At 39.2% G+C, this 19,645-nt stretch overlaps 1 protein-coding gene across 3 annotated transcripts in view; it reads left to right on the plus strand.

Moving 5' to 3' along the window:
• The window catches only part of SLC25A12 (solute carrier family 25 member 12), a 113,194-nt gene that overhangs the window by 45,693 nt on the left and 47,856 nt on the right, over positions 1–19,645 (plus strand). For all 3 annotated transcript variants that reach the window (XM_017862360.1, XM_017862361.1, XM_017862359.1), the window contains 4 exons: positions 2,560–2,699; positions 10,227–10,373; positions 12,597–12,735; positions 13,374–13,467. In XM_017862360.1, coding sequence (XP_017717849.1) covers positions 2,560–2,699; positions 10,227–10,373; positions 12,597–12,735; positions 13,374–13,467 — 520 coding nt within the window. The remainder of the gene's footprint in view (positions 1–2,559; positions 2,700–10,226; positions 10,374–12,596; positions 12,736–13,373; positions 13,468–19,645) is intronic.

Below are 19,645 nucleotides of genomic sequence, written 5' to 3' on the forward strand. Positions count from 1 at the left end.
CGTGATCCGCCCGTCTCGGCCTCCCAAAGTGCTGGGATTACAGGCTTGAGCCACCGTGCCCGGCCTGTTTCAGAGACATTCTAAGATCTTATTTAGAGATGGCTAAGAAGTTTATGAAATAGGATATCTAAAGTTTTTATTACAGAGATATTTTCCAGATGTAAATTATACATTATAAATTTAGTTCATAAATATCTTTTTTGTGATAATAGAAATTATTTTTGTTATGTGACAGAGCCTTGCTGTGTCACCCAGGCTGGAGTGCAATGGCATAATCTCGGCTGACTGCAATCTCCGCCTCCTGGGTTCAAGCAATTCTGCCTCAGTCTCCTGAGTAGATGGAACTACAGGTGTGCGCCACCATGCCTGGCTAATTTTTGTATTTTTGGTAGAGGCAGAGTTTCACCATGGGGGCCAGGTTGGTCTCCAACTCCTGACCTCGTGATCTGCCTGCCTTGGCCTCCCAAAGTGCTGGCATTACAGGTGTGAGCCACTGTGCCCAGCCAAAAAATTTTTTATAGTTAAATTTTCTTAGCTTGGATGCTTTTGCATTTTGGACTTTATTTTATATAGTTTTGCATTTGAAGTTCTGATATTTTCTTATTATATAAAAGGGATTCAATTTCATTCTACCATTATATAAAATTATCTAGGTAGTAATATATACATTTATTATCAAATAATTATATAACTTTTGAAATAACCTTTAAAAGGTTACCATGAAATAACTATTCCCTTTAATAATTGTAATGTTACTTAATTAAATAAATGTAGTAATTTGTTCTAATGTGCTTTCAATTTTTAATTTTTTTTAACTTGAAGATGAAACACTTCTTTTTGTTAGACCTTAAATTGTGTTTTTAGTGACCGTAAAAGTAACTTATATATTATTAATTTGTGGACTAGACCACAGTCTAATTTCAATAGTTAGATCACTAAAAATTCTTTTAATATCTGCTACAACTGTTATTCTGTGAGCCTGATATTTTTCTCTATCTTATTAGTTTATTGTTTTATAATATCTTTATATCATCTTTTACAACTTGGAAGTTTCACATAGATTTAAGGATCATCTTTTGTGTTGGTTCGAAACCAGGATCCCACAGATTGCTATTGGGTTAATTCTTCGCTTTTTAAATTTGTATTTATGTAAGGTTGAAAATGCTTGACCTATTTGAAAACTCTGAAGTATTTGTCCCTACTTAGGGAGGAAATGAATCCTGCATTCCATTTGAAAGAAAAGATGAGAATCCCATCTCCCCAGTGACATCCAATGCCTTCTTCCAACTTGGCTGATTGCTGCAATCTATTCAGAGCTATTATATTGACTCTAGGCTGGTAGAATGTTCAGTTCAGAATTCTTACATTCCCCTATCCCAATAGTAATGCTTTTATAAAGAAAAAGTGTATGTATATAAAACTAAAGGGAATCCATTAAACCATTTACAATGTGAGATCAGTATCTTCTTTAAAGAATTTGCAGAAATTAGAGAAAATAGCATAGTTGGAGATTATAAAACCTTAAACGTGTATTTACTGATTCTGTAGTATAACTGATAGCTATTGATGGCAAAACCCTTTCACTAATAAAATTGGCTGAAATTTGAAAATAATTTTGTTCTTAAGACATCAGTAAAACAGGCTTCCTGCTTTCTTAACTTCGTTCATGATTTTTTTTTTTTTTTTTGGCATGAGCTTCTAAATTAGTTTATCCAGTCTATGCTTGTTAAAGTACCAGTCATTTGTGAATTGACTTTTATTGTAAGTATAGATCTCTGTAAGAATGTAAATGACGTTGTTAGTGCATGAAGACAAGCTGTCAGAGGGTTTTGGGTGTATGTTACACAGTGCGACTAGTTCCTGTCTAAAAATTAGTGTACTGTATTTAACTCTTTATTTAAAAGTGAATCACTAATTTAACTTATCTCAAAATATTTTAATAGTTCAGACTAATAATCATGGATTTTATGGGGATTTCGAAGCTTTGTGTCAAGACCATATTTTTAACAATATCAGAAGCTTTTAATAAGGTGCTTGCTGCTGAGCTAATGATACGCTTTTGGTAGTTTTTCTTACACCTATCTTCAATAGACATTCAGGCTAGTGTGAATGTAATAATCAAGCCTCAATCAAACCATACTTAGTATGACAAATATTGCATTATACTGTAATTTAGGTATTCATGCTTCTGATAAAGGGTTTAATTCGACTCCTTGAGGAACTGGGAAAACACTATTGATTTTGTACAGGATGTAAAGTAGCAGCCATTTATAATGTGAGATAGAAATCACTTTCTAATTAAAATTAAATAAAGAGAAATTAAGAATCTCATGGCCTTATATGCAATGATACATAATCTTAAGTGTAAAATTATATTTTTTTGTATCAATTGTGTTCCTGTGCATGGTTTCTGGGCACAAAAAAAATTGCAGTTATTTTAATAGAAGCAGATAATACTGACTTTTAAAACTTCTCTTATTTTTTTTCTGTAGGAACATTGCAGTGGGATAAAATACTTATTCTAGATGTAATTGATTTACTTTTGTTTTCCCTTTTAAGAAAATGTCAAAGAAATTTTTGGGCAGACTATTATTCATCATCATATCCCTTTTAACTGGGACTGTGAATTTATCCGACTGCATTTTGGGCATAACCGGAAGAAGCATCTTAACTACACAGAATTCACACAGTTTCTCCAGGTAAGCTTAGTTTTCATAACAGGTATCAATATATACTATTCTTCTTCTGTCTCCTTCCCTTTTGTATTTATTAAGCTTATTACAAAAATAGAAGTTATCCATGGTATTTCACCCCTAGTTTTTAAATTTTCCCCTCGCCAGAGGCAACTTCTTTAAACTCTTAATAACTATTTCTTTCAGTGTTTACTTCCATTTATTTAAATAGTAAAATAAAGCACTTCTACTTTTTAATTTTCTACTTTTAAGTATTTTTTAATTGTATCCTAACTATAGAAGATTAGAAGCTAGTTCTTTCACGACCGGGTGCGGTGGCTCACGCCTGTAATCCCAGCACTTTGGGAGGCCGAGGCGGGTGAATCACAAGGTCAGGAGATCGAGACCATCCTGGCTAACACAGTGAAACTCCGTCTCTACTAAAAATTCAAAAAATTAGCCGGATGTGATGGCGGGCACCTGTAGTCCCAGCTACTCAGGAGGCTGAGGCAGGAGAATGCCATGAACCTGGGAGGTGGACCTTGCAGTGAGCTGAGATCGCACCACTGCACTCCAGCCTTGGTGACAGAGCGAGACTCCGTCTCAAAAAAAAAAACAAAACAAAAAAAGAAGCTAGTTCTTTCACTTCTCTCCTCTCCCTGTCTATCACAGACTTGGACTTCTGTCCCCTTTCCCCCTAATACAATTATGTCATGATTCTGCTTAGGTCAGTAATCCTATGAGTTATTAGAATTTTGTAAATACTATTGGTGGCTGAAGTTATTACTATTATATATTTTTTTGAGACAGTCTGGCTCTGTCGCCCAGTCTGGAGTGCAGTGGTGTGATCCTGGCTCACTGTAACCTCCAACTCTTGATTCAAGCAATTCTCATGTCTCAGCCACTCGAGTAGCTGGGATTACAGGAGTGTGCCACCATGCCTGGCTAATTTTTATATTTTTAGTAGAGATGGGGTTTTGCCATGTTGGCCAGGCTGGTCTTGAACTCCTGGCCTCAAGTGATCTGCCCACCTTGACCTCCCAAAGTGCTGGGATTACAAGTGTGAACCACCGCACCTGGCTTAATGTTATTGTTCTTGGAGTTTCTAGTTTTCATTTGTTTAGTTTTCTATGTACTAATACTAAGTCATTCTCAAACCTTGGCCCTATTATTAAGATCTCTTTTTAATACATTTAAAACACATTAGGTATTCTGTTAATTTCATCTTCTTGGAGCTCTCCAGGAGCTTTCTTTCTTTTTTAAAACAAATGAGGTAAAATTTGCATAAAATTAATCAATTAAAAGTGTACAATTTAGGTCAAGTGTGGTAGCTCACGCCTGTAATCCCAGCACTTTGGGAGGCTGAGGTGGGCAGATCACTTGAGATCAGGACTTTAAGACCAGCCTGGCCAACATGGCGAAACCTTGTCTCCACTAAAAATACAAAAATTAGCCAGGCGAGGTGGCAAGTGCCGTAATCCCAGCTACTGGAGAGGCTGAGGCAGGAGAATTGCTTGAACCCAGGAGGTGGAGGTTGCAGTGAGCTGAGATTGCACCACTGTACTCCAGCCTGGGTGACAGAGCGAGACTCCATCTACAAAATATTAAAAATAAAATAAAAGTGCACAATTTAGTGCATTTAGTACGTTCACAGTGTCTTGTATCTAATTCCAAAACATTTTATCATCCCAAAAAGAAACCTTGTCCATTAAGCAGTCACTTTCTATTTCTGCTTTCCCCCGAGCTCTGGCAACTTCCAGCCTACTTTCTGTCTCTATGGGTTTACCTATTGTGGATATTTAATATAAATGGAATTGTACAATATGAACTTTTTTTTTTTTTTGAGAGACAGAGTTTTGCTCTTGTTGTCCAGGCTGCTGTGCAATGGCACGATCTCAGCTTACTGCAACCTCTGCCTCCCAGGTTCAAACAATTCTCCTGCCTCAGCCTCCTGAGTAGCTGGGATTACAGGCGTGCGCCACTATGCTTGGCTAATTTTATATATTTTTAGTAGAGACAGGGTTTCACCATGTTGGCCAGGCTAGTCTCGAACTCCTGACCTCAGGTGATCCACCCACCTCAGCATCCCAAAGTGCTGGCATTACAGGTGTGAGCCACCATGCCTGGCCAAACAATATAAACTTTTGCATCGTTTTTTTTTTTCCACTTAGCATAATGTTTTTAAGAATTATCTATGTCAGCCGGGCGCGGTGGCTCAAGCCTGTAATCCCAGCACTTTGGGAGGCCAAGACGGGTGGATCACGAGGTCAGGAGATCGAGACCATCCTGGCTAACACAGTGAAACCCCCCTCTCTACTAAAAAATACAAAAAACTAACTGGGCGCGGTGGTGGGCGCCTGTAGTCCCAGCTACCCCGAGGCTGAGGCAGGAGAATGGTGTAAACCCAGGAGGCGGAGCTTGCAGTGAGCTGAGATCCGGCCACTGCACTCCAGCCTGGGCAACAGAGCGAGACTCCCTCAAAAAAAAAAAAAAAAAAAGAATTATCTATGTCATAGTATGTAGCAGTGCTTTATTCCTTTTTTGGGGCTAAATACTATTTCATTGTATAATATAGTACAAATATACTGTATTTTGTCTATCCGTTCATCAGCTGATGGACCTTTGAGTTGTTCCCACCTTATGGTTATCGTGAATAGTGCTGCTGTGAACATATGTATACAAATATTTGTTTGAATACTTGTTTTCAGTTCTGTTGGCCATATACATAGGAGTGGAATTTTTGGGTCATATGGTAATTCTGTTTAACTTTTTGAGGAACCACCTGACTGTTTTCCACAGCACCTGCACCATTTTCCTATTGCTTCCTGACCTAGTTCAGGGCCAGAAGCCAGACTGTGTAAGCTTGCTGCATGGGAGTAATTCTGTGATCGCCCTTCACTTTTATCTTGGAGAATCCATTTGCCGTTCTGTTACGTTGAACCTCCTGTTTGCTGCATGTTGTCTCTTCTTTTATGGTAGTTTACTTATTTATGGTAGAATACTTCCTGCAGTGGCTTCCTGAGGAAAGTAGAATAAAATATTTTTGAGACTTTTCATATGTAAAAACCTCTTGTTCTAGCTGAGGGCAGTGGCTCACACCTGTAATCCTAGCACTTCGGGAGGCCAAGGTGGGCAGATCGCTTGAGCCCAGGAGTTCAAGACCAGCCTGGGCAACATGGCACAATGCCATCTTTACAAAAAATACAAAAATAAGCCAGGTGTGGTGGCACATGACTATAGTCCTAGCTACTCAGGAGGTGAGGTGGGAGGATCGCTTGAGCCCAGGGAGGTAGAGGCTGCGGTGAGCCATGATCCTACCACTGCACTCCAGCCTGGGCGGCAGAGTGAGCCCTGTCTCAAAAAACAAACAGTCCGGGTGTTTTGGCTCATGCCTATAATCCCAGCACTTTGGGAGACCGAGGTGGGCTGATCACTTGAGGTCAGGAGTTCAAGATCAGCCTGGCCAACTTGGTGAAACCCCGTCTCTACTAAAAGTGCAAAAATTAGCCAGGTGTAGCAGGTGCCTGTAATCCCAGCTACTCGGGAGGCTGAGGGAGGAGAATCTCTTGAGCCTGGGAGGCAGAAGTTGCAGTAAGCCAAGGACAGGCCACTGCCCTCCAGCCTGGGCGATAGAGCGAGACTCCATCTCAAAACAAACAAACAAACAAACAAACAAACAAACAAACATATCCCTCTCGTTCCACCATTACACTAAGATGGTTTGGCTGGTTATTGAATTCTAGTAAGAGTTTATTTTCCTTATAATTTTGAAAGCATTGCTCTTTTGTTTTTAGTTTCCAGTGTTGCCACAGTGCCATTCTCATTCTTGATTTAGTCTTGAAACTTTTTCCACCCCGACTCTGGAGTGTTTTAATATTTTTTTCTTTTCTTTGGTGTTTATGAAATTTCATGGTGGTATTCCTTGGTGTGAGTTTATTTTTATTCATTGGTCTGGGCTTTTCATTCATTGGGCTTTTCTAATCTGGAAACTTACGTCCTTCAATTCTTGAAAATTTTATTACTTATTGTATTTTCTTAGTTTCTAAGACTATTAAATGTTACATTTATGACCTTTTAGTTTTCTTTTCTCTCCTATTTTCCTTCTGAGCCTTGTATTTTGTATTTCTGCTGTATTTCTAATTTTCAGGAGCTCTTTTTGGTTTTTCTGAATATTCCTTTTAAAAAATAGCATACTGTTCTTGTTTCATGGATGTACTCTTTTCTTTCACTTCTTCAAAGATATTAAAGACAGGTTTCTTTATTGTTGTTTTTTTAAAGCTTTCTTCTTGCATAGTGTCTGCTTTCTCCACATTTTTTTTTTTTTTTTTGAGTCGGGTCTTGCCCTGTCCCCCAGGCTAGAGTGCAGTGACAGGATCAGAGCTCACTGTAGCCTTGGCTTTCCCAGGTTCCAGCGATCCTCTCACCTCAGCCTCTTGAATAGCTGGGACTCCAGGCGTGTGCCACCATGCCTGCCTAATTTTTTGTATTTTTTGTAGAGATGGGGTTTTGCCAGGTTGCCTAGGCTAGGTCTTTTATTTCGGATTAGGGAATCAGGGGAAAATTATCTGGTTTCCAATCTGGAATATTAGATCTGGCTTTTGATGTTTTGGTTGCTGAGTAATAAGTAGTTGGAGGTCTCAATGTTCAATTTTGCAGAAGGACTTTCAGTTTATTACCTTTTTTCACTGTAGTATTCTCCCTCTCAACTGTGTGTAGTCTATGCTGGTTCAGAGGTCCTTTGTTAAACTCCTCAGACAGTAGACCTCTAGTCTTCTGCCAAGGTTGGGAAAGGGTGGAGGCCTTATTTGGAGTAAGGCAGGTAACTAACTGCTTCTTAAACAGACTTCCATTTAAGCCCCTTGTTTTCAGCTCTACCTTCACTATCACTTCCAGAGGTACCAATGCAGCTAATAACTGAACCTTTTGGGGGTCCTGTCATGTACATTGGTTTCCTTTTTGGCTTTTTCTGCTTAGTTTTTTTGAGTCCATTAAGTCGGTTGTCATTTGCTTTTCTGCTTTCTGATCTTAAAAATATAGTTGTTATCTTCTTTTCTGTTGTCTTTGTCCTTGCGTTTCTGTTTTATTTTGTTTTGTTCTTTTATTGTTATTTAAGTGAAGAGTGGCGTTTTGGAAGACAGTGGAGTTAAATGTACAAGTTCAGTGTCATCCAAAGTCACACTGTTTCTGAAGTTCTGCTAATTTTCATCTCATAATTAGATGAAATGCATTTTCAAGAGCATGGGATCTTTCCCTTCAGCATAACTGCCTTTCTTTATCTTCCCTTTAATTCTCCTATCCACCCACCCACCTACCTACCTACCTACCTTTTAAACCCCGGATTTATCTATTTTACCTTTTATAAGCCCACAATATTGTTTTTCTTCATTAGGACGATCACAGATTTGAAAATGTGGGCTTTAGGTGTGGGTATTTGGAGATGCCAGTGCTTGTTCTAACACTTTCCCTGTTAGTGCTTATCTAACTCACCTTATAAAATTCTCAAACTTGAAAAGTTGAAAATATATGCATTTGAGAGCTGACTTTTTTAAAAAAGGAAATGTCTGCCTGACTAGTGTTTAAGATTCTTCCAAAGATTACTTTCTCTCTCTTTCTCTCACTGTTTTCCTTGCATTTACAGAGGCTATTTTACGATATCTATTATACCCTGATGTTTTAATTATACTATGTAAACTGAGAGCCGCATGTATGTAATTCCTTTTTTTCTGTTTAACTTCTCATTTTTAAGTCATTAATTTTATTTTTTAAAACCTTTTTATTTTGGAAGACTTCAAGTATACTTAAAAGCAGAGAGAATAGTGTAATGAACGTCCTGCACCTATAACCAGCTTCAATAATTACCACTTCTTGGCCAATCTTTTTTATGTATACCCTTCACCCTGCCTCCTGCAGGATCATTTGGAAGCCAGATGCACATACTCTATGATTTTTTCATCTATAATCCTTCAAATATGTGTCTTTAAAACATAAATAAGAGTCCTTTAACTGTTGACCTTTTAGAAAACAGACAATCTATTCTACTAACACTACTCCTTCAGTGAGCGTTCTGCTTCATCTTGAAGGTAAAGGTCCACATCTTCTTTAGTACTGAGTGTTATTAATAAGGCTAAATTGTATCCATGGCTACCATTTGATATTTCTGGGCGATTAAGACATACAGGGAAGAAAAAGACATAAGAAAGAGATAGAAAGGAGGTAGAAGGAAAGAGAAAGGTATATAAGACAGGGGGTGAACCTGTGTCTGCTTTTGATGCTCTTTAGGAATATCTTTGCCATGGGGACCATTTTCAATCCATCTAATGATGTAGATGTATACACTTTATTTGAAGGGTGAAGTGATTGGAACTGAGGTCATGGGAAAATGGAGTGAGTTATCACAAGTCCATAGGAAATATAATTAAATAAAAATGGTGAGACTTCTATAAAAAACATTTTTAATGTCAGGAAAAGGTAAAGCAACATTAATTTGTAGTCTTTGATAAGTAAATGTGAATGAAAATTATGTAATCTTATCTTTAAATAATATGTATATACTTAGATATGACTATTATTTCCAGAGTTGCAAAGAGTATGACGGTGGCATCCAATAGCAACACCATTATTATGTTTGCTAACAAGTTTTTTGGATTTAGTCATGGATCCCCACAACAGAAATGCTCTGATTTTGACTTTTATATGGTATACAGGGGATTGCTGGCACATTTTGTTGTTTTTGTAGATATCACTTATTACAAAGTTTGATTGCCCAATAGTTCAAAAGTTCAGAGATATTCTGGGCTGTCTTACAGTTTGAGTAACGGTGCCCAGAGCCAGTGATAGCTCAACACTACTTTTGTAGTTTGTTATTCCTGACTTTCATTTTAGAATGACTGACTATTGCACTTACCAGTTGGTAGAGTTTCTCACTGAGTTTATTTGAAAAATTTGTTTGAAAAAATGGTCTCTAATTCATTTATAGAATGAGAGAGAGAGAGAGAGAGACTTTGATTGCAACATTTAAAATTGAAAAACTGAAAATGAACCTAAACTCTTAATTCATGAAGTACTCTTTGATGACAGGTAAGCCTTCAAGCAGGAGAGATAAATTACTGTATATTTTAAAGGCTGAAATGAAGCACCGAAAACATTATTCTCTGTTTTCAGTAATGAAAACTTGTCAAGTAAAATCTAAGGGTTATTTTTTCTTACCTTTCCTTTATTGACATGCTCTCATTCATTCTTTTTCCTGAGGAGTAATGTGTAGTACATTTTTAAGAAAGCACATGCTTTTGTGAGCTGAGATCCAGCCCGGGCGACAGACAGAGCGAGACTCCGTCTCAAAAAAAAAAAAAAAAAAAAAAAAAAAAAAAAAAAAAAAAAAAAAAAGCAAGTTTTTTTTCAAAGAAATTAAAAGCTTTGTTATAAATTCAGATCTGTGCATTGTTTGTTTTGTAGTAAGTACATGTGTGGGAAGGATATCTGTCCTTCCTTCCTTTCCAGACCATGTACTTGGAATGTTTTAACCAGCTTAATGCCCTGTTTCTAATTTCCTCACAGGAGCTACAGTTGGAACATGCAAGACAAGCCTTTGCACTGAAAGACAAAAGCAAAAGTGGCATGATTTCTGGTCTGGATTTCAGTGACATCATGGTTACCATTAGATCTCACATGCTTACTCCTTTTGTGGAGGAGAACTTAGTTTCAGTAAGTAAAAAGCAAGTTCTTTAACTTTCTGTTTCCTCAAACCTTTTGATCCATTGAGTCCTGGATTGCCTCCAGGGACTCATATGACTCTCAACTATTCAGATTTCATGCTTGGTTGGTAGAAAGTAAACAAGTGTGTGTGTGTGTGTGTGTATATGTGTGTGTGTGTAAGGGAGGTAGAGGTGATGGTGAGTTATCTTTTCCCAGATCATAGCTTTATTCAGAGCCACCATCTTGCTCTCATGTATTTCCAAATTGTTTATTTCCATTTACAGAGTCCAGTTCAAGGGAAACAAGAGTTTATAGACAAGGGTGAGCAATTACTTTTTCCAGTGGGCAGTAACTCTCCCAGACACTACTGCCTTCATCTTGACCTCTTTCCACACCACCAGGCTCCCAAGGTCTTGCTACAAAGATGGCTGCTTCTTTTGTTGCCTTCAGGGTGCTATCTGCCGGAGGGATCGTCACTGGCTTCTGCACTGTTCTAATAACCATACCCATGGCAGAAGGTATGGAGGAAGTATGTGGCCATCAGCCTCTGTGGCTCACTACTCCTCTCTCTGCCCCTTCACCTGTGCATTCAGTCTGTATGCACCAGACATAGTTTTTTGTTCTGTCAAACTGCTAATCTCTATAAAGTAATCATCTGGACCAATAGCAAACTCATGTCATCCACTTCCTCACATAGAGTGGTGAAACTTTCCTCACTTACCCGTTTTCTTGTCCATGCATTGTACTTATGTGTAAGTTTTTGATTACTGCTTGTTTTGAATGGAGGGAAGCCAATGAGTGCCTTTGTTGTTTCAGCTGAAGATCATTATCCCTGATTTAGACTGGGGTAGAAAGATCAACTTCTGTTCTTTTTCTTCAGTGAATCTGAACATGGAGCATGTCACTTTCTCCTACACGTTTCACCTCCTTGACACCTTCCCCCACTCCCCTGCCCTCACCTCATACCCCAACAAAAAAATGAAAGAAGGAAGGAAAGAAGGGGATAAAGTGAGAGAGAAAGAGAGAAAGGAGGGAAGGAGGGAAGAGGGGGGAGGGAAGGAGGGAGAAGGGAAGAGAACCCTAGAGGGAGGGACTCAGTACCTTAGTGGGAAGGGACTCATTTAATCTTTTCCAACTAGGTTAGATAGACCTACTATAATAGCCTCAGTTTACCAAAAGCCAATTCTAATCCTCAGAGGAATATATGAAATAATTTGAGTCCAACTTTTGGGTTGCTGATATCCAAATTCAGGCTAACACAAATATAAACTGTATTTAGGTTAAGGCATGTGTGTGAGGGGTGGTGGGATGGGATATATTTGCTCATCATTACCTACACTATTTGTATTAGACCTTTATGATTAAAGTTGTCACATTGGTATTTACATAAGCATTTCTTTGCATTTTTAAAGGAGAATGTTTTCAATCATATGGGTTCCTCTGACTTGTGGCTTGGGAATGAAGCTTTTGCAAACTATGCAAAAGATTCTCTTTTGAGTGTATGTCCAAGTGGTAGGCAGAGAACAAATTACCTCTTCATCCTGCAGAGGTAATGAAGACTACGTTGCCCCCCATCTCATGCATGAGGGAGCCTCTTTTGCACTATTCCATTGAAGACATAACAGTGAATAAATTCTCTCCAGATTTTCTACATTTTTTGTAGTTTTTGATGATTGTACCCTTCATGATCCAAATTTAGAGCTTAGCACAGACTGTTAAGTATTTTAATTATAACAATGGCCTTAACAATTAGGAAAAGTTGATGTAATAAAATTGTCTTAAAATTTAAAGTCATCAGTTGGGTTTTGTGTATGTGTATGAAGGAAGAAAACAAGGTTAAAAAGTGTTCCATAGGTTGTACAGTGATGTTTTGTTTATCCAGGACTAGCAAGAGTTTCACAGTTGAGGGTCTTGAAGATCCTGTTTAAATAACTATTGTTTTGATCTGTGATAATTATATTTGTTGTTTTTGATCTTATAGGTAGATGAACCATGAAGTCCAACTTCCAGATGTTGCTTTCTTCCTTCAGACCTTAATTACATAGGCTTCCCTGAGGACATGCAATGCACTGTTTCAGTGTGATACTTTCCTTGTATTTATGGACTGGTTGTTAGCATCATTTTAATAATGAAGACTCCTTTGAATCCTCTTTGAGAAAAGTACAGTGTCCATAAACGTTTGCCTTTTTGTTTTTGTTTGTTTTTTAAACTTTTTGTGTTGTCATTTTCTAGGCAGCTGGAGGAAGTATCTCACACCAGGTTAGCTTCTCCTACTTCAATGCATTTAACTCCTTACTGAATAACATGGAGCTTGTTCGTAAGATATATAGCACTCTAGCTGGCACAAGGAAAGATGTTGAAGTCACAAAGGGTAAGATTTAAAAAAATATGTAAATAAGAATCTCAGCATTTTCACTTTTCTTCATTGAGGCATGATGTTAATCTAAGCTTACCACTCTAAAGCCAGATCTAGAAAGTATGTTACCATGTATATGTATGTTTTACTTGGGCTCCAAAAATCCAGGTGGATTTAATGTGATACTGAGGTCAGGAATGGAAAAGTGGCTTTGACAGTTTTGAAAAGAACCTTGGCCCAATCTGTCAAACAGGTCAGTGGCACTGTGGCAGCAGCTTGTTTGTACTAGGAAGGAGTTGCCACAGAAAGATGGGCAAGCCTACTCCTTTTGGTGAGTGGTATTAGGATGTTTTGAATGACTGGAGAACACCTACATTTTTTGCATTATAACTCTGGAGACCAAAGTGAATAAGCAAGATAAGAGGAGATTCTAAAGAGATTGTTTTATTCTTAAAGTTAATTTATCTTTTACTAGCCTTCAGAAATGCATATTCTTGTATAGTTGAACTTAAATATTTAAATTCAATTTTAGATTTTAAAAATGATACTAAAATGCCTGTAGCTTTCAGGTTGTATTATAGTTGGTGAAGGTAGAACTTTGTTTTATATTAAGAATCATTCAAGACTTTAACATTTTTCTTTCTCTGTTCCAGAGGAATTTGCCCAGAGTGCCATACGCTATGGACAAGTCACACCACTAGAAATTGATATTCTATATCAGCTTGCAGACTTATATAACGCTTCAGGGTAAGTATTTCAATAATTCTTCATGATGTTTATTATAGAGTAGCTCTAAAATGTGAAGCTGTGGTGTCCTTTTAGTTCATTCTAACATGAGTTTATTCCATGTATTTGAATAGTTTATATTCAGAATATAAATTCCAAGAAAGACAAGCAGATGTAACAAAGGAGAAGAAAGAAACACAAGAAGACAGATAGAGGTAGAAGAAGATGGAGGGAGGGAAAAGGAGAGAGAGAACAAGGGAGAGAAGAAAGGAAGGGAAGGAAAGGGGAGGGAAAAGGAGGCAGGAGTGAGGTGAGATAAGGGAGTAAGGGGTTGAGGTGCATACGAGAGGGAAATGGGAGAAGAAAAAAATCTGACAGAGAAGAGAAGGGAAGTGAGAAGAAGAAAGGGAGGGAAAAAGATTGATTTAATCTGGGCTCTCTGGAGGTGTTACTAATTTCAAGAGATTTGTGGAAATTTGCCCAAATTTTTAACTTTATAAAATAGACTAAGATACATGGAAGAATCTTGTAATCTTTTTGGTTCACTGTAAATGATCCTTCACTAAACAGTATATGCCATTTTGTATTGGAGAGTATCATTTTCTTTCTTTTTTTTTTTTTTGAGATGGAGTCTCTCTCTGTCACCTAGGCTGAAGTGCAGTGGCACCATCTCGGCTCACTGCAGCCACTGCTTCCCAGGTTCAAGCGATTCTCCTGCCTCAGCCTCCTGGGTAGCTGAGATTACAGGTGCATGCCACCACACCCAACTAATTTTTGTATTTTTAGTAGAGACAGCGTTTCACCATGTTGGTCAGGCTCGTCTCGAACTCCTGACCTCCTGATTCTCTCACCTCAGCCTCCCAGAGTGCTGACATTACAGGCATGAGCCACTGCGCCTGGCCGAGAGTATCGTTTTCTTGAGATATGCCTGTGACATTGTCATCAGAGTTACCATGATAGACAAGCTCAGATGTTTTATGTCTTTACTTTATAAACATAAAAGAACAAAGCACACGCAAATCCAAAAGAAAAACCCTTGTCTATGGGCATCCAGAAGGATCTGTGGGAAATGGGACTTATGGCTGTTTTTGTTTTGTTTTGTTTTGAGACGGAGTCTCGCTCTGTTGCCCAGGCCGGAGTGCAGTGGTGCGATCTTGGCTCACCACAACCTCTGCCTCCCGGAATCAAGCTATTCTCCTGCCTCAGCCTCCCGAGTAGCTAGAACTACAGGCGTGTGCTACCATACCCAGCTAATGTTTGTATTTTTAGTAGAGATAGGGTTTTACCATCCTGGCCAGGCTGGTTTTGAACTCCTGACCTCATGATCCCCCCTCCTTGGCCTCCCAAACTGCTGGGATTATAGGCGTGAGCCACTGAGCCCGGCCAGCAACTTACAGTCTATTAAGAGACATGATTTTTAAAAGTCACCTCTAGTAGTTCTTTCAGTATGATAATATCTAAAAAATGAGCGTTAACCCTACAACTGAGTACTAATAGAAGCTGGGTCTTCATAGGTGATTTGTTGTTGCTTTCAGGCTTTCTAATGAGTTGTGGGACTGAAGATGATACTAAGTATCAGCCAGTCTTTGGTGATTGACATGTAATACCAGGCCACATCTCATTCATCTGTAATATATATATATATATATATATTTTTTTTTTGAGATAGAGTTTCACTCTTGTTGCCCAGGCTGGAGTGCAATAGCATGGTCTCAGCTCACTGCAATCTCCGCCTTCTGGGTTCAGGCAATTCTTCTGCCTCAGCCTCCTGAGTAGCTGGGATTACAGGCACCCGCTACCACACCCAGCTAACTTTTGTATTTTTAGTAAAGATGGGGTTTCACAATGTTGGCCAGGCTGGTCTCAAACTCCTGGCCTCAGATGATCCACCCGCCTCAGTCTCCCAAAGTGTTGGGATTACAGGCGTGAGCCACTACACCCAGCCTGTAATTCGTTTTTTTAAACAAAGGTTTTGATCTTCCTTCATGATGACATATTTCAAAAAGTAGTTCTCAAAACTGGATATAAAGTGACCTTATAGCTAGTTCATGGAATTTCAGGTTTTGGGAAACAGTAGTGCATTAACATTGTTACCAGTAGAGGGTCTTGACTATGAGTTGTTGATGTTCTTGGCATGTTGAACAAGGAAATGGACAAAACCCGCAAAACAACAGAAGACAAAAGCATAGATTTATTGAAATGAAAGTATACTCCACAGAGTGGGAGTGAGCTGGAGCAAGCAGCTCAAGAGCCCTGGTTGCAAATCTTCTGGGGTTTAAGTACCCTTTAGAGGTTTCCTGTTGGTTACACCCTATGTAAATGAAGACTTGGCCCGTGACCAATCAGAGGCTGAAGTAAAGTTACCTATGGAAATGAAGACTTGGCCCATGACCAGTTGGAGGCTGAACTGAAGTCTCAGCCTGCAACCAATCAGAGGCTGAAGTGAAGTTACAACCTATGCAAATAAAGGCTTGGCTTGTCTGACTGAAGTGAAGGCTCCTTGTGTCCAGACCCTTCCTGTGTTTCTTCTCATCTGTTATATCTGCTTGTCTTTTTTTCTTGGAATTTATATCCTAAACTATTCAAATAAACTGTTCTTCTGCCTCATCTCCCCCTGAGAGGCATGATCCTCATAAATCCTTATGGGAGGCAGAAGGACCAATTGTCTTTCTTCTGTAACTAATTCATGCTGATTGGGGCACAGTCCCTACCTATTGGGGACCATGGAACTCTAGCACTGCTCTGTCTAGTGGAGATAGGGTTACTTCTTGATGGCCAGGGTGGGCGTCATCATCTGGAACTGGCTGGAAGCCCTGCTGCATGATCATTTGAAGCTTAATCATCTCTAGGTGAGAAGAAATAATCTGGTAAAAAGATTTAACAAACATGATCCAAAAAGTCAATGCAAGTATAATTATTAACAATGGGCTGGCTAAGGGAAGGAGCCATGAAGCCCAGCTTAGTGCCCTTGACCAGGAGCCCTATGATGTGGACAGCTGTTGTTATTTTAGAAGTCCTGTCAGCTAATTTTCAAGTGGCATCCCTAATTAATCCTGATTGGTTGATATAAAAACAACATTCTTGTAGGAAAACACATAAGCCACCTTTTTGAGCAGTTGGAGATCCAGTCCCCTTCTATTTTGTAAAGTGACTGCTGCCAAGGAGTCTATTTGATTTTGTAAGGTGATGATACTTTGGGCAATGTCTTCCAAGCTGTCTGAAAGATCCTTGGACGAGCATTGGTAATAGGATAGGGAAGTTGGAAACCCGCTAACTCCCATTGCTATTCCTGCAGTTATTCCTAGCCCTACCAAAAGGGGTATGAATTGGATGGCGCATTTGTGCTTGGCAGTTGCAGTTCAAGGTATAATGAGAGACTGGTTATTGGGAGCTATGTTGATTTTGAGGGGGTAAATATACAAGGGTACAGGTTCCAGTCCAGTTGGCTGATAAACATAAGTACAACTAGTTCCACACAGGAAAAAGGATCTTTGTTTTTTGAGACAAAAATTGTTGTCTGTGGTGAACATATGGGTTAGCTTGTTTTCACTTTCTCAAGTGATTAAGGTCCCTGCTAAGGTGGCCCCAGTTAAAGGCTGGAAAGGACCTTGGGAAGTATCCTGAGTTGCCCCAGCAGAAATTTTCCAGTGGAGGTAGTTACACTTAGTGTCCACCAGCAATGACTTAGAGGTATTTTCGTACTGGAGAATGAAAAGACAACTAGATGTCTCAGGATTAGTATAGTTTTTCCCAAGGGAAAGTGTGAACACAGCTACTGGGCCTATCTTGGCAGTACTTAGACTCTGTATCCTTTAAAGTGCCCTGAACTACGAATGGTTTCCATGAAACCATACAGGTTTACCAAATGATGCACTCTGGGTAACTGCATAGCTTACATGACCATGTGAAGGGTTAATCTCTAGGGTGTAGATTTTAAGCCAATTAGAGCTCCTTTATATGAACATCACACACACAACACTTGTAGACAGGAGAAGATCTAGCTGTTGTAAGTTTTTCTTTCCCTTTAGTTTTTTTTTCTTTTCTTTTCTTTTTTTTTTTTTTTTTTTTTTTTAAGACAGAGTCTTGCTCTGTCGCCCAGGCTACAGTACAGTGGCACGATCTCAGCCCACTGCAACCTCCGCCTCCCAGGTTCAAGCGATTCTTGTACCTCAGCCTCCCGAGTAGCTGGGACTACAGGTGTGTACCACTATGCCTGCCTAATTTTTATATTTTTAGTAGAGACGGAGTTTCACCATGTTGGCCAGGCTGGTCTCAAACTTTTGACCTCAGATAATCTGTCCACCTTGGCCTCCCACAGTGCTGGGATTACAGACGTGAGCTACTGGGCCCAGCCTCTTTCCCACTTTATGAATCCTATCACAACTTCCACAGACGGTCTATGACATACTTAGACTTTCTGACTTGTCCTGTCTTTCCCTCTTTCCTAAATAATTAGGCATTCTACTTTAGGACAAGAATTTGCCATACAAGATTCTTTCTCATATAAAATTTCTTTTCTTCATAACCTTCCTTACCATAAATACATCTTCATAGCTATAACTTTCTTTATATCTCTCCTACTAATTTCTGAAGCCCCAAAAGTCAAAAGGTCAGGTAATGTGATGCAAAACTGAGCAGAGCCTTAGATTTTGAGAGGGACCTGTCTGCCTACATTTCTTAGGATTCCATGAGGAAAACAGGGGTTTCTCCTAAAATGAGGTCTGTGGCACCTTCTGTTTTTCCCAAGGAGTCCCAGGCTGTCAGAAATTACCTTAGCTCCTTTCATGGGCATCAAGAGTGGCAAGAAGATAGACTGGGGAAATAGTCCAGTCAACTGAGAAGAGAAGCAAAACTTCATTGTAAAGATGGATAAACTGAGGCATGGTGCAGTTTAAAAATTCACATTCAGATAGAGCTAGGCTCTGCAGCTCACTGCTCAGTCACTGATGCACTTGTATGGTAGCTCATGGTGTACTTCACCAACAGTTTTCCTGCCCCCTCAGAGCTTACAACCTGGGTTTCATTTCCTGCTCTACAGCTATATAATTTAACAATTTTCCTCTCAATGTGTTGGATTCTAACCCTATATATCTCAAATTTTATTAATATTACTGATTTTTTTTTCACTCAAGAGAATTAAATCGTTTATTGATTACACATGATAATGGATGATACACAAGCTTCATTCCCATCTATAATTTTATCTGTACCGTTATTCAATTTAGATATATTGCATAGGATGTGCCAACAATCACTTTTATAACCAATAATTCCATGATTTTGCTTGGGTAATCCCTTTTAATGGTGAACTTCAGGTCACAACAGTAACTATCAGTTCAACTACACCAAGGTTTCCGAAGACAATGGCTTCTCCACCCAAGCAGGTTGTATATAAATTCCAAATAGAACCTGGCATCACCCTGAAGGAATTCTAACTTCACACTGTTGGGGAAATTTACCAAGATGGCTTCAGAGTAGACTAACTTTACACAGCACATTAAAAAAAAGACATTTATTCAGCGTCACGATCAGACTATTACATTTAGCAATCAACAGCATGGGTGCAAAAAAAAAAAATAAATCTACATTAAAACCCTTTGTTGGAATGCTTTACACTTTCCACAGAACAGAAACTAAAATAACCTGTTATACAATTAGTCACAAATACAGTCCTCGAGTTTTTTGCCCATACACATGAGTATTTGTCTAAAACATGTCTTCTTTGTAGCAGCTAGGCCCTGCCACCACTGTGCTTGGCTGAGTTCACAAATCTGTTGTAACCTGTAGCTTCCCTGTCACTTCTCTGGCTCTCCTCTCCTGCTAAGCTTTGTTTCCTAATTAAAATCTTCTGCCACTGCCATAGCTACTGCTGCTGCTGGAACCGCCATAGCCACCTTGGTTTCGTGGTTTTGCAAAGTATTGGCCTCCACCGCCATAGGGGCCAGAGCTTCTGCCTCCAAAATTTCCTCCCTTCATGGGTCCAAAATTTGAAGACTGATTGTTGTAATTGCCAAAATCATTGTAGCTTCCACCACCTCCAAAATTGCTTCCATCATTACCAAATCCATTATAGCCATCCCCACTGCCACCATATCCACCACCACCACGGCTGCCACCAAAGCCACCACGACCACTGAAGTTTCCTCCACGACCGAAGTTGTCATTCCCACCGAAACCACCTCCACGACCACCACCAAAC

The sequence above is a fragment of the Rhinopithecus bieti genome, unplaced genomic scaffold, assembly GCF_001698545.2.
Source record: "Rhinopithecus bieti isolate Rb0 unplaced genomic scaffold, ASM169854v2 scaffold_63316, whole genome shotgun sequence".
NCBI lineage: Eukaryota > Metazoa > Chordata > Mammalia > Primates > Cercopithecidae > Rhinopithecus > Rhinopithecus bieti.